The sequence below is a fragment of the Oratosquilla oratoria genome, chromosome 4, assembly GCF_046742065.1.
Source record: "Oratosquilla oratoria isolate Oo_2021 chromosome 4, ASM4674206v1, whole genome shotgun sequence".
NCBI lineage: Eukaryota > Metazoa > Arthropoda > Malacostraca > Stomatopoda > Squillidae > Oratosquilla > Oratosquilla oratoria.
The window spans coordinates 41176417-41191161 of NC_134780.1; the positions used below are offsets into that span (position 1 = coordinate 41176417).

The window sequence follows — 14745 nt, forward strand, 5'->3', positions numbered from 1 at the left end:
TTTTTTTACCAATCTTTCTTCACTCATTTTTTCCATGTGTCCAAACCATCCCAATACTCTTTCATCAACCCTGTCTTCCAACTCCTTTTCCACCCACGTTCTCCTCCTCATCTCGTTTCTCACTCTAACATTTCATCTCAAACACATCTAAACAGTTTCTGCCCCGTACAGTGCTGTCGGCACAATCACTCCTTCATACAATCTTCCCTTAGCATCTATTCCCGAATGTCTATTTCTCATTACATTCTCATTTCTCATTACACTTTTTAATCCTCGAAGGCATAAAAAAAGAAAAAAGAAAAGAATGAAGAAAAGAAAGATGAAAAAGAGGAAAAAAAAGAAGAAAGAAGGAAAAAAAATGAAGTTAAAGGAAGAGAAAAAGAAGAGAAAAAGAAAGAAAAAAGACAAAGGAGAAAAAAGAAAAAGAAAAAAGAAAAATAAAGAAAAAAGACAAAGGAGAAAAAAGAAAGGAAAAAGAAAAAGAAAAAAAAAAGAAAAAAGGGAAGAAAACAAAAGGGGAAAAAGAAAGAAGAAAAGGGAAAGCATCAACGTGGAACAACCCTATTTTGATTAAAAAAATATTATAAGTGTTATCATTATTATTACTATCGTCATCATTATTGTTATTATTATCATTATTGTTATCATTGTCACCTTAACGTAAGTAGAATCCTGTGGTTGCACTGTGCCACGCCCTTATGTAAATAAAGTCTCCTGTTCGTAATTTTAAGGCACGCCTTGCGAGAATGTATATTATAATTTTGTATTATATACATATATATATATGTATGTGTGTGTGTGTGTGTGTGTGTGTATGTATATACTTGACATGTTTAAGCATTGCGCAATACCAGCCTGTTGGAGCGCGCCCATTACATATTATCACAGGTAACGCCAAGCGAGAAACGTATCCTCATTTGGCGGGTAAAGCTCACTCTGCTTTCCCATTGGCTGAATATATTTAAAGTACCGCTTAACGGATATTCGCCGTTTTGAAACGTCGACTCCCATTCATGGGGTATATAAAGGGAGATGCAGAGAACGACCCAGAGTCAATAGAGGAGAGAAGCAGAGAGACTGCTAAGAGGGACTACAGAAAAAAAAAATAAGACAAGAAAAGAAGCTGAAACCCAGGGCCCCTCTGAATTTACGTAGAATTTCTTCTACATTCGTCGATTATAACTCCGCTTAACAAGTCCTTTGGACCACAACAACGGCCCGTCTTCAAAGTGTAAAGCTTTCGCGTATGTATCGGACACTCTCCAGATTGCTCCCTGTTATTTTCTCTATTTAAGAAACATTATCCACTATCTTGTTCCTGACTACCAGAAGCTTCACTTACCAGAATAAACTACCAGCAGCTGCCCCTACCAGAAGTTATTGTTCACCTTAAGCTACCTATTTGTCCCTCCGAGACCGTTGGTGCGACCTCAGCAACCGATATCAAGACTCGTCCACACAATAATCAAGACTTCGTTTCGCCCACCTGATCATACGTGTTGCAAACGTAAATACCCTCAATAATTACTTCGTAATATAATAAGATTCTTTCTTGCCATATGTAATATGCTATTATTATTATTCTATGTTTATTTAAGCTGTATGTGTTATGTTATTTTTGTTAGTGTAAGGATATTTAATTTTAACGAAGAGTTTAATTTTCTGGCCTGAACTCTGTCATTCGTACGAACTGCGCACGGCCTTAATTTCATTTTTTTTTTTTTTGTGTCGTGAGTAGCCTGACCCATACGTGAGTCGTGACAATCATTGTTGTTGTTGTTTTTGTTATTATTATTACTACTATTATTATCATCATTATTATTATCATTACTATTATTATTTCTATAGACATTATTATTACTATCATCATCATGATCATTGATATTTAACATTTATTTATTTCTTTTAGAAAGTTCGTTTAGTTCCCCTCCTGTAGGAGGGGTGATCGACGCGGGACTTACTGAAGGCCACGGAGAGGTGCAGGACGGCGGCCACGAAGTCGCCGAAGCGGAGTGTCCCGTCCTTGCGCATGTAGCGCAAGACCAGCGTCGCCACAACCTCGGTGTTCAGCTGGAAACCTGGAAAGGGAACAACCCACAGCAACTCAGTTGTTATTCATAAAAAAAAAGAGAAAAAAAAAGTATGACTAAATGAATGGATGAATAAATATTTAGAAATAGATCAATAGATATAGATAAATTAGTATTAACATATAGCTAGACAAATTGATTGATAAATGTTTAAAAATAAGTGGATAAATGTAAATAGATTAATAAATACTTGCAAATAAATATTTAGAAATAAGTAAACACAAAAACAGATAAAGAAATTTCGAAGTCAACATCATAAACAAAATATTAAAAAAAATGGTATATATTTAGAAATAGTATATACTCAAACAAATAAGTGAATAGATACTTATAAACAAACGGGTAATTTGATACATAATACAAGGAGGTAAAAAACATTTACGTTGTCCTAAACATATTAAATAAATAAATAAATGAATAAATAAATAAAATAATGATAATAATAATAAAATAAAAGAATAAATAGATATTTGGGATGGTTCGAACTAACGCCATGGCAGAAGGAGCCGTTGCAGGACTGTCAGACTCACCCACATCGAGGAGGGCGTCGCGCAGCCTCTCGGCCTTGAGAATGCCCGTTCTCTCCTTCGTGTGGCTCTTGAAGGCATTCTGCCAGAACTTGAGGCTGACCATCAGGTCCTTGAAGTCGGAGAACCGGAGGCGGCCCTTGCTCGTCGACTGTTCAACAAAGGTTAAGGAAGAACAAGTGCAAGAAAAAAATACAAGTAAAATAAGCAAATAAATAAATATATAAATAGATAAATATATATATATATATATATACATACATACATGCATACACACCATACTCATATATATATATATATATATATATATATATATATATATATATATATATATATATATATATATATATATATATATATATATATATGTATGAGAGATTTTGGATGGTGGAAGTAAAAGGAAGATACTCTCGGAATAGATTATACTCTTACGTTACGACCACTTTGGTCTTCTTCGGAGAGTTCATGTCACACTTTTATATCACTCCTGAGGGGCCTCTCGCTCAGGTCACAGCGTCCGTGCGGTGAGCATTTGTCCGGTGTCTCAGCGAGTCTAGTATAAGGACACTTGCCACCTTCGATAAGCAGATAAATCCCTCTCTTCCAATAGTGTTTTCTTTGACGTTTATATATGAAAGAGAGGAATTTATCTGCTTATAGAAGGTGGCAAGTGTCCTTATACTAGACTCGCTGAGACACCGGACAAATGCTCACCGCCCGGACGCTGTGACCTGACCGAGAGGCCCCTCAGGAGTGATATAAAAGTGTGACATGTAAAACCTTCTGTAGACAACTCTCTGAAGAAGACCAAAGTGGTCGTAACGTAAGAGCATAATCTATTCCAAGAGCATCTTCGTTTTACTTCCACCACCCAAAATCTCTCATCTGTCATTTGATCTCTCTCTCTCTCTCTCTCTCTCTCTCTCTCTCTCTCTATATATATATATATATATATATATATATGTGTGTGTGTGTGTGTGTGTGTGTGTGCGTGTATAATTCATAAGACCCACGACCTTCAGGTAACCGGCAACAGCCTCTGACTTTTACTTGATTCTTTTTAGGACAAAATATAACTTTTGGTCAACGCTGGCCTAGAGTCGACCAATTTAGTAATCTTCCACAAAGTTTATTGTAAATCAAAATATGACTTTGCTAAACTTGATCCCAAATAGTGGGTCTTTATAGCAGCCTTGCACAAAAAATATTAGGCAAATTATGACATATTTAATTGACGTATGGCCGCGAGCGCGCGCGCGCGTGTGTGTTTGTATTTGGAAATGAGTGGATGAGTGTGTGTGTATGTATGCAATTAATTGAATTTACTTAATTGTAGTACACAGGAGAGGGGCAATGCTCGTGAGGTCCTGTCTCTTACCCCCTAATTACACCTTACAACAAATTCATATAACTCCAACTTGGTGCATGCGTGCGTGTGTGTGTGTGTGTATTTTTTTTAAATAAAAGGATACGTCCAACGCCAAAATGATCTGCCGGCAGATGTCCAGGCTCGCACAGCTCTTAATGTAATCTGTAAAATAAATAAATAAATGAATAAACAAATAAAATGAATAAATAAAATATTGAATGTTTAGGTAAACATATACAAAGAATTAATAACAAATAATGAAGAGTAAATTATGAATAAATGATAAGTAATAAGTACATCATAAACAATCTATGATAAATATATTATGAAAAACAACAATAGATAAATAACTGGTTATTAATAAATGATCATAAGTCATAGATGATAATAACAAACAATAAATAAGTTATATATGATATAATTCACCATAAATATATAATGAGTGAATAACAAAAAATAGATAACAATTAATTAATAATAAATAATAATAAATTATAGATAATGTATAACAAATAATAAATCAATGATACATAATACATAATCAGTTAATCCATCCATCCAACCATCCGCTCTCCCGGAAAAACCTTGATGCACACCTCCCCCTCCCCCCCACCCCACCCCGCGCCGACTCACCGGTGGGACCCTGAGGGGCTGGCATTCGGTCTCCACAGGATCTCTCTATCTCAAAAGTTTGTTAAAATTTCCTTTACGACGGGAGAGGGGGAAACCCTTCCATCAAGTTAAGCCCAGTCTCATATATATATATATCACATATATATATATATATATATATATATATATATATATTTATATATATATTCCTTACACTTTCTCACACATGGAGACCTGACAACCGGCGACTGCTCTCTTTTCCCTGACCTTTTTCAACCGATGACACAGAAAGAGCCCCGCACTAGTAACATATCACATCTACTAAACCATCATTTCTACCCAGAGAGATATGCGGGAAGAGGGCCTGAGGACCGTTGCCGGACACTGTGGGGCTGTGGGTCTCCGAGGCTGACTCACCGTTGGGCAAGCAGGCCTCGAGGAGTTCGTGGAGTTCGAAGGCGTTGACGGTTCGATGTTCGTCGGCGACCTGCAGGAAGACGGCTTCGTACTGCTGCAGGCTCTTGCCGTCGACGGAGCCCCTCGCCTTTAGCAGGGCCGGTTTGACCAGGCTGGGCAGACTGTCCACAAGCCTGCAAAGATGGAAGGTCACCAGATCAGTGGCGGGAACAGATTTTGTTTTGTATCACATGCATACGTACACACAGACATACATATCCGACTTGCTGATATGTGTGTGTGTGTGTGAGGACACAACAATACCCATACACCGGGCTATATACATGACCTCTGAGCTCTCATTCGGCAAGATAATAACTGTCGACCACGATCCCAGCACGCGATTCAAGACCACGCGCACACACACACATCCACACCCACACCAACCAACACATGCAGAGGAAAGTTCGAAGACACTCACTTGAGTTTGAGAGGTTTGCACGAAAAGACTCGAAGTGTGAAGGCCGACTCCTTGGCCGGTTCGAAGGTTGTGGGCAGAAGAACGTAGCCCCCCTGCTCCAGCTGCACGCGCTCGCTCACCTGCAGGAAGAGAGGACCAGCTGCTCACAAGGGACCGTAACCAGCGGTTCTGTCCTTGGAGAGGGACAGGATCGCTCTGAAGAGGTGGAGTTGTGGATGTGGTCAAGGAATGAGATTTATGGAGGGGACAAACAGAACTTTTGGTCGTTGCTGTCTTTACGATCGAAGGTCGAGGCTTTACTCGTCCTCCACCTCCGTTTGTCCTTTATTTAGTTCCTTCTGTCTCTTCTTCTCCTCCTCCTCCTCCTACTTTCCTCCAATTGCCCCTTCTGCTTTCTCTCTGCTTCTGTTCCCGTTCTCTCAACTTCTCTTCCCCTTCCTTTTCCTCCTCCTCCTCCTTCTCTCTCTCTTCTTTCCTCTCCTCCTCCTTCTCTTCCTCTTCCTTCTCCTCCTTCCCCTTCATTTCTTCTCCTCCGTCTGTTACTTTTCCAGTTCCTTCTGCCACTTCATCTCCTCCTCAATCTCCTCCTCCTCCTCCTTTTCCTTCTCTTCTTCAACTGTCCCTTCTGCTCTCCTTCTTCAATTGTCCTTTCAGCTCTCTCTCTATACTACCGTTCAGTCAACTTCTCTTTCCCTTCCTCCCCCTTCTCTACCTTCTCCCCCTCCCCCTTCTCCTCCTCCTCCCCTTTCTTCCCTACTCCTCCTCCTCCTCCTCCTCCTCCTCACCTGTCTGCTGTTGGTGTACTGCGAGTTGACCAAGGATTTGTGTCGCTTGAAGTACGACTTCCCCAAAGACTCTGTCCCGTTCTTGGGCAGCGGGTACGACGTGAAGCCGATGACCTGAAGAAGAAGAAGAAGAAGAACTCAGTTAGTTTAACCCATTAAACTCCGATGACAAGACTCTTTGTCATTTGCCCAAATAAAACAAAAAACCATAAAAAACCAAAATGTTTGATCAAACACCAGAAAAATATGACGTCAGTCCTCGCTGCGCTCGCGAGCGAAGCGAGGACTGACGTCATATTTTTCTGGTGTTTGATCAAACATTTTGGTGTTTTATGATTTTTTGTTTTATTTGACCAAATGACAAAGAATCTTGTCATCGGAGTTCAATGGGTTAAGTGACACACAACTGAAGCTCGAACACAAACGCCTTCGCTTCGAACTTAAGGCGTCTTCAAAGCGACAACTACAAAACCATGAACGTTAAAGACTTCTCATCAAAAACGTTGGCCTATTTCTTGTGCGTTTTGTAAAAAATAGTTCCCGTAAATTTTAACACAAATAAACAAATAACAAGATGATAAGTGTGAACGTTAGGGGTTGAAGTAATGTGCATCATCAAAATGTGTAAACGTTGCAAATGTTGTTGTTGACGAAAATGTGTTAACGTTTGAGGTTTTGTGGCCGTTGTCAAGACTCGGAAGTCAGGCCCTTCCTCCTCCTCCTCCTCTTCCTCCTCTCCATTTCCTCTTCCTCTATCTGTCCTTTCCCCAGTTCCTCTTGCCCCTTCTACTCGTCTTCCTCTTCTTCCCCAACTGTCTCTTTTGTTCTCTCTCTCTCTCTCTCTGTTCCCGTAACTTTCCTTCTCCTCCTCCTTCTGTCCCTCATTCTTTTATTTTCCAATTCCCCTCTCTCTCTCTCTCTCTCTCTTTGTTCCCGTTCCCTCAACTCTCCTCCTTCTCCTCCTCCTTCTCTCCCTCATTCTTCTGTTTTCCAATTCCCCTTCTCTCTCTCTCTCTCTCTTTCTCCCTCTCTCTGTTCCCATTCCCTCAAATTCTCCTCTTCTTCTGCTCCTCTTTCAAATTCCTTCTCCTCCTCCCCATTTCCTCATTTTCTTCTCCAACTGCCCTTTATGCTTTATCTCTCTCTGCTCCCGTTCCCTCAAAGTCTCCTCCTCATTCCCCTTCCTCCTCCTCACCCTCCTCTTCATCCTCGGAGAAGGAGGAGGAGGAGGAGGAGGAGGAGGAGGAGGAGGGGGACTCACCTTGGGCTCCATGACGCTGTGTTGGTTTAGCGAGATGATTACCTCCTCCATGTCACTGAGGATTAACTGTAGCTGTGGGTTGATGTGGAAGGTGTCTGCAACATTTGAAATAATAAATAAATAAAAACACAAAAAATCTATATAAACACAGGAACCCATCGGTATATCTCCAATGTTAGAAGAACAGATGATAAATGACGAATACTATAAAGAAAAAAGAAAGAAAGAAAGAAAGAAAAAAAAAAAAAAAAAACCAGACCCCACTTCCTACTTCGGAAGAAAGATCTTCCCCGAACTCACCTGGGTTGTTCCTGCAGCCGCCTGCCGTGACGCCCTTCTGCCAGGCGCCCTGGTACACCCTCGAGGTCCAGGGGGTCTTGTGGCGGAGGGAGGGCTCGTCCTTGGACGTCTCCCCGTCGAGGTGGATCACCTCTAGGTGGCTGAAAGTTCGCACGAAGTCGCTGTACAACATCCTGCGGCGTCGGGAGAAGAACCTGTGTTAGCACGAGGGCGAGGGCGCAGAGGAGGAGGAGGAGAAAGATGAGGAGGAGTAAGAGGAATAGGAGGAAGAAGAGAAGAAAGAGAAGGAGGAGGAAGAGGAAGAGGAGGAGGAGGAGGAGGAGGAGGAGGAAGGAGGAAGAGGAGGAGGAGGAGGAGGAGGAGGAGGAAGAGGAGGTGATGTATGAGGACGAGGCGAGTTCTTGTGTGTATATGTGATTCACCATGGTCTTGGATCACGTGTTGGACTCGTGATTAACAGCTATTTCCCTCCCGGAAGAGAGCTCAGAGCTCATATATGACCGATCTGTGGGTAATGCTGTGACTTTACACGCACACACACACACACACCCAACTCCCCGCCCACGAGAAATGAAGTAATAACTCGGAGTGCAACGATACTAAAATCATTTCAGCCCTGGGCGGGATTTAAACCCGGACCGCCGTAGTGGTAGCCGGGAACTCTAACCACTAACCCACAAGGTGTGTGTGTGTGTGTGTGTGTGTGTGTGTGTGTGTGTGTGTGTGTGTGCATATGAGTGCGTCAGAGAGAGAAAGAGAAAGAGAGAGAGAGAGAGAGAGAGAGAGAGAGAGAGAGAGAGAGAGAGAGAGAGAGAGAGAGAGAGAGAGAGAGAGAGAGAGAGAGAGACTCACCAGAATTCGCCGTCGACCAAGTGTTTGTAGTTGATGCGTTCCTTCTCGAGGGGCGGGACATCGTCCCACTCGGAGGAGTTCCTGCCCGCCCACGCCCCGAGGTACTCCGAGCTGGTGCCCAGGGGCGACCGGAGCCTCACCAGACTCACGTCCTCCCCTCCGTAGGTCTCCACCTGCAAGGAGAGGGTTCCTGTAGTAGTAGTAGTAGTAGTAGTAGTAGTAGTAGTAGTAGTAGTAGTAGTAGTAGTAGTAGTAGTAGTAGTAGTAGTAGTAGTAGTAGTAGTAGTAGATGGAGGTCGAAGTGCCGGGAACGAAGATGGCGGTGGGAACGGAGGAGATAGGGAGGGAGAGGAGAGAAGGGGAATAAACGTGGCGATGGGGACGGAGATCGGGAACAAAGATGGCGAGGACGAGGAGGGGGAGGAGGAGGAAGAGGGGGAGGAGGAAGAAAAGGATGAGGAGGTAGAGGAGGAGGAGTAGGTGGAAGAGGAGGAGGAGGAAGAGGAGGAGGAGTAGTAGGTGGAAGAGGAGGTGGAGGAGGAGGAGGAAGAGGGGTAGTAGGTGGAGGAAAAGGAGCAGTAGTAGGAGGAAGAGGAGTAGTAGTAGGTGGAGGAGGAGTAGTAGTAGTAGGTGGAAGAGGAGGAGGAGGAGTAGGTGTAGGAGTAGTAGGTGGAAGAGGAGGAGGAGGAGGAGGAGGAGTAGGTGGAAGAGGAGGAGGAGGAGGAGGAGGAGGAGGAGGAAGAAAAGGATGAGGAGGTAGAGGAGGAGGAGTAGGTGGAAGAGGAGGAGGAGGAAGAGGAGGAGGAGTAGTAGGTGGAAGAGGAAGAGGAGGAGTAGTAGGTGGAAGAGGAAGAGGAGGAGGAGAAGTAGGTGGAAGAGGAGGAGGAGGAAGAAAAGGACGAGGAAGTAGCGGAGGAGGAGTAGGTGGAAGAGAAGGAGGAGGAGGAAGAAAAGGACGAGGAAGTAGAGGAGGAGGAGGAAGAGGAGGATGGGAACGGTCTAATGGACAGGAGTTCACAAGCGCTTCTATCCAATGGGAGTGTCAGTTGCCAAGGCCGTATAGGGAAGGGGTAATGACTGTATATGTACTTGGCAGTCAATACACTTCGGTGACACCTACGGATCCGAGTCACGCAGCCTCCTTTTAGGATTGTTGACTACTGCTTATTAAAAAAAAAAAAAAAAAAAAAAAATTATATATATATATATATATATATATATATATATATATATATATTTATAGTGTTACAAGTACGGAGGAGGTGTGGGTGGGGAGTGGGGAGATGGGTATGAGGATTCCATGATTTAATAGATGCATAACAATACATCGTTAATAAATATTTAACAAAAATGTAACATGATAAAAATATAATGAATATAACAACGAATAATAAGTAGTTAACAAAATATCATATAACAAAATATAATGAAAATAATGATAAACAGTTAACAAAATATCATATAATAACAAAATATAATAAAATATGATAATAAATAGTTAATAAAATATATAACAAAATATAATAAAATATGATAATAGACAACAAATAAATAGTTAATAAAATATAATATGATAACAAAATATGATAATGACTAATAGTCAATAGAATATCATATAACAAAACACGATAAAATATGATAATATATAACAAATAAATATTTCATAAAATATAAAATAAAATAATGAAATAATAAAATACAGTAATGAAATATTAAAAAAAATCGTTTGACGACAGGTCGTTCTGGGGCCGTGAGTGACGTGATCACGTGACCTGAAGGAGCAATTGCACTCCGGAGGACAACCTATGTCCTTAAAGCCGCTGAAGGGTGACCTCATTCTCTGAAGTGTGACGTCATGCTTTGAAGTGTGACGTTAAACTCTGAATCGTGACGTCATACTCTGAAGTGTGGCGTCATGCTCTGAAGTGTGACATGCTCTGAAGTGTAACGTCATGCTCTGAAATGTGACGTCATGCTCTGAAGTGTGACGTCATGCTCTGAAGTATGACGTCATGCTCTGAAGTGTGACGCCATGCACTGATGGGCTTTTTCAACGGTTTCGTTTCGCTGAAATTGTCTTCAAGGTCGTACTCAGGGCTTGGGTCGTCCTCCAGAATGTTTCGTGTTCTTCATGTGGGTCTCCGAAGTCAGGGGAACGGACCCGTTAGGAAAGAATAGTGTGACCGCGTCGGTGAAGAAAAACGTTGCGAAACGTTTCCGTATAGAATGCGTTTTTTGAACGTTTGTTCTTAAAATTATCCTTAGTGCATTTTCGCTTAAGGGGACTTTTTTTCTTCTTTTTTTTTTACTTATTTTTTTTTTACTAATTTATTTATTTATTCGTTTATTTTGTATATATTTGTTCCTATATATTTATTCGTTTTATTTGATTATTCATATATTTATAAATCTATCATTACCATTACTATTATTATCATTATTATTTCACTTACAGGGATATATGAAAACTTTTCGTGGATCATTGGCTGCTACACCCAGGCCGCGGTTTCCTCTCTCTCTCTCTCTCTCTCTATCCCTCCTCTGGTCACGTGACCAAAACGATGACGACAAAACGTTGAAAAACGGCCAAACTAACCAGTTTTATTTCAGTGCTTACTTATCTCTTTATCTATCTTTATTCATTTCCTTGTTTGTTTAATCTTTCATTTACTGATTTATCTAATCTACATTCACTTATCTATTTGATTTATTTCTCTATTTCTTTATCTATATACTTATTTACTAAGGAGTTACATCACAAGGAATATATATATTCTTATGCAATTCTTGAAATCAGACAATAGAATTTATCCACAAATTCCATGTTAGAGTTTGGTCACGTGATAATCCATATTACCATTTCCACAGAGAACAACGTGCCACCTGACCTAATAAATAAACAAGCAAATAAAGAATAAATAAGTAGATAAGTAAATGAGTAAATAAATAAAACGTGAATAAATAAAATAAAACAAATAAATGAATGATTATTATAAATAAAAAACTATGATAAATTGTTTTTTCAACACCTCAATGTCTCACTCCTCGTCTGACCAAAACAATTGCATGGTCACAAGACTTCCGATATATTATATATATATATATATATATATATATATGTATGTATGTATATATATATATATATATATATATATATATATATATATATGCACAAATTTCACAAGTCACACGCGAATCACAAATATGCAGAGTCCACTAGGAAAAGGAAAAACACACGGAGTCCGAGCGCTTTCGTGATATATTCACATTATCAAGGAGTACAGAAAGATGAGAACAAAAAATGGAGATACAGAGTATAAGTAGGACAAGAGAGACATTTACCCTCCTCTCCGAAGCCTGAAAGCTCAGGTTGGGTCACTCGGTGAGGTCGTGGAAACATATCATTATTACATTAACTTTTAAAATATATACTATTTATATTACTGACAATATATGGATCTAATTTATATAATCCTAAACTATTATTAATGAGTTGGTCATAATTGCATTTAATAATTCCTGACTCTATGATATTTCTTTCTGTTATATTCTTACATTGTATAATTTTTGAAGCATTTTTCCAGTCCACAAACATGTTTAAAAAGTGCACTAGATTGTTGGCCCTTTTTTATGCTATTTTTATGCTGTTTAATCCTAACCTCTAATTCTTTTCCTGTTTGACCTACATAATATTTGTCACATTTACTACAAGGTATTTTATATACACAGCCTGTAGAATTGTCAGGGGAATTCTTTATGAGAAGATTTTTTAGAGTTGTGTTGTTCTTGAAGGCTACATTTACATTGAAATTTTTAAGAATATTAGGAATCTCTATAAGATTTTCATTAAAAGGAAGTACAAGTAAATTCTTTTTCTCAAACTTTTGTTTTGGTTCCCCTTTGTAAAATGTCCTTTTTGCTTTTTTGAAACATTTGTCCAAAAAGAATTTGGGATATCTCAACTGTGTTCCGATGTCATAAATTTTGTTTATTTCGTCATCCACAAATTCTGGGCTGCAGATGCGCAGGCCACGAAGGAACATGGAAGAAAATGCTGACTGTTTAATTCTATTATGGTGGGCTGAATAGTAATGTATGTACGCGTTGACATTGGTTGGTTTTCGGTGAATACTATATCTAAATTTCTTATTGCATCTGTGAATGTTACAATCTAAGAAAGAAATGCATGAGTCTTTTTCAATTTCTATAGTGAATTTTATAGAAGGGACCAATTGATTTAATTTAGTAACAAAGGTATCAACATTTTCATTGTTAGGCCAAATACAGAGAATGTCGTCGACATACCGAAACCATTTGACCTTCTTGGGAAGTATGTTTGCTAAAAGCTTGGTCTCAAAAAATTCCATGTAGATGTTGCTCAGAACGGCTGATAGGGGATTTCCCATCGCCATCCCAAATTTCTGTTTATACAATTTTCCATTAAACTCAAATTTACTGTCTTTGTTACACATCTCAATAAGGTCAATAATGGTTTTAGTATCATAAGAAAGATTGTGGTGTGGTAATTCTTCCGTTAGAAATTCAAGCAGGTCATCAATTGGAACTCGAGTGAATAACGAGGTAACATCATAGCTGACCCAACCTGAGCTTTCAGGCTTCGGAGAGGAGGGTTAATGTCTCTCTTGTCCTACTTATACTCTGTATCTCCATTTTTTCTCATCTTTCTGTACTCCTTGATAATGTGAATATATCACGAAAGCGCTCGGACTCCGTGTGTTTTTCCTTTTCCTAGTGGACTCTGCATATATACAGTATATATATATATATATATATATATATATATATATATATATATATATATATGTATGTATGTATGTATAAACAAACATCATATGAAAATTTCAATACTTTGTGACAGACATACAATCCTGTATAACACGTGTGTGTGTGTGTGTGTGTGTGTGTGTGTGTGTGTGTGTGTGTGTGTGTGTGTATGCGCGCGCGCGTGAGTGTTATCACTGTACCGTCGAGCCGTGTGCGTGCCTGTATATTCACCTTGGTCTTTTGGATCACGTGTTGGACTCGTGATCGCCAGCTATTTCCCTCCCGGAAGAGAGCACACATGCTGACCTTACATGAATTCAAAAACCTTTGCACACACACACATACAAACCTTCTCCACAGCATAGATCCGGTAGTTGATGGCCATAACAATGCCATTGGCCAACTTCTCGACATTGGCCTTGCCCGGGTTCGGACTGACCACGGTGGCTGTGACAATCGAGGTCAGGTCAAGAAGCTTGGACAGGAGCCTTCCGCAGGTCGTCGGGTCTGACCTGAGGCTGATGGACTCCGAGATGCCCCCGGTGAAGTCCGAAAGACCGTCCAAGGAAGTCCCATACTTGAGTGCCTCGTAGGAGCCGTGGAGTCTGCAGGAAGAGAGTTTTTGATCAATAGATGTCTCAGTGACTAAGGCAGAGGCGATCTGGTCGTGGAAAAAGACACAAAAATGTGTTTGAGGTTAAGCAAGTGTGGTCGTATAATGTAATTCTATTTCACTTTAAAATCTAAATACATATACCTATTGTTACATTCTTCTTAGTCCCTATTAACTTTATATAAAAAGTCCCAATGGGTAGAAACTTAAAGTGGGAAAATCTTCCCCAGTGCTTTGTATACTTCGAATCCTTTTCTTTCCATTGGATCCCTTACATTCCTCGATTTTGTATACTTTGGGTCCCTTTCTACTCACCATTGCAGTTTGAACGACGTTATGTTCCCCCCCCTTCTCCCTACCGCGATATTTTGACGCATTATAGATGTTCTCACATACATTGGCGATTTCTGACATTATATAAAAAGATGCGCTAGGTCTAGCTATGTTACGTTAGATTAGGTTAGGTCAGATTAGTTTATGTTAGGTTACGTTTAGTTAGGTCAGGTTAGGTTAGGTTAGGTTAGGGCAGGTTATGCCATGTTATATCAGGTTAGGTTGGGTTAGGTTAGGCTAGGTTAGTTTAGGTCTGGCCAGGTTAGGTTAGGTTATGCTATATTATGCTATGTTAGGTTAGGTCAGGTTAGGCTAGATCAGGTTGTTATACCTGATGTTAT

General features: G+C 40.1%; 1 protein-coding gene across 4 annotated transcripts in view; it reads right to left on the reverse strand.

Moving 5' to 3' along the window:
* Positions 1-14745, reverse strand: part of CalpC (calpain C) — a 128998-nt gene that overhangs the window by 4047 nt on the left and 110206 nt on the right. For all 4 annotated transcript variants that reach the window (XM_076184072.1, XM_076184074.1, XM_076184071.1 and 1 more), the window contains 10 exons: positions 13808-14063; positions 8674-8846; positions 7822-7994; positions 7522-7616; positions 6261-6374; positions 5476-5594; positions 5016-5188; positions 4090-4148; positions 2621-2768; positions 1962-2078 (listed from right to left, as the gene is read on the reverse strand). In XM_076184072.1, coding sequence (XP_076040187.1) covers positions 1962-2078; positions 2621-2768; positions 4090-4148; positions 5016-5188; positions 5476-5594; positions 6261-6374; positions 7522-7616; positions 7822-7994; positions 8674-8846; positions 13808-14063 — 1427 coding nt within the window. The remainder of the gene's footprint in view (positions 1-1961; positions 2079-2620; positions 2769-4089; positions 4149-5015; positions 5189-5475; positions 5595-6260; positions 6375-7521; positions 7617-7821; positions 7995-8673; positions 8847-13807; positions 14064-14745) is intronic.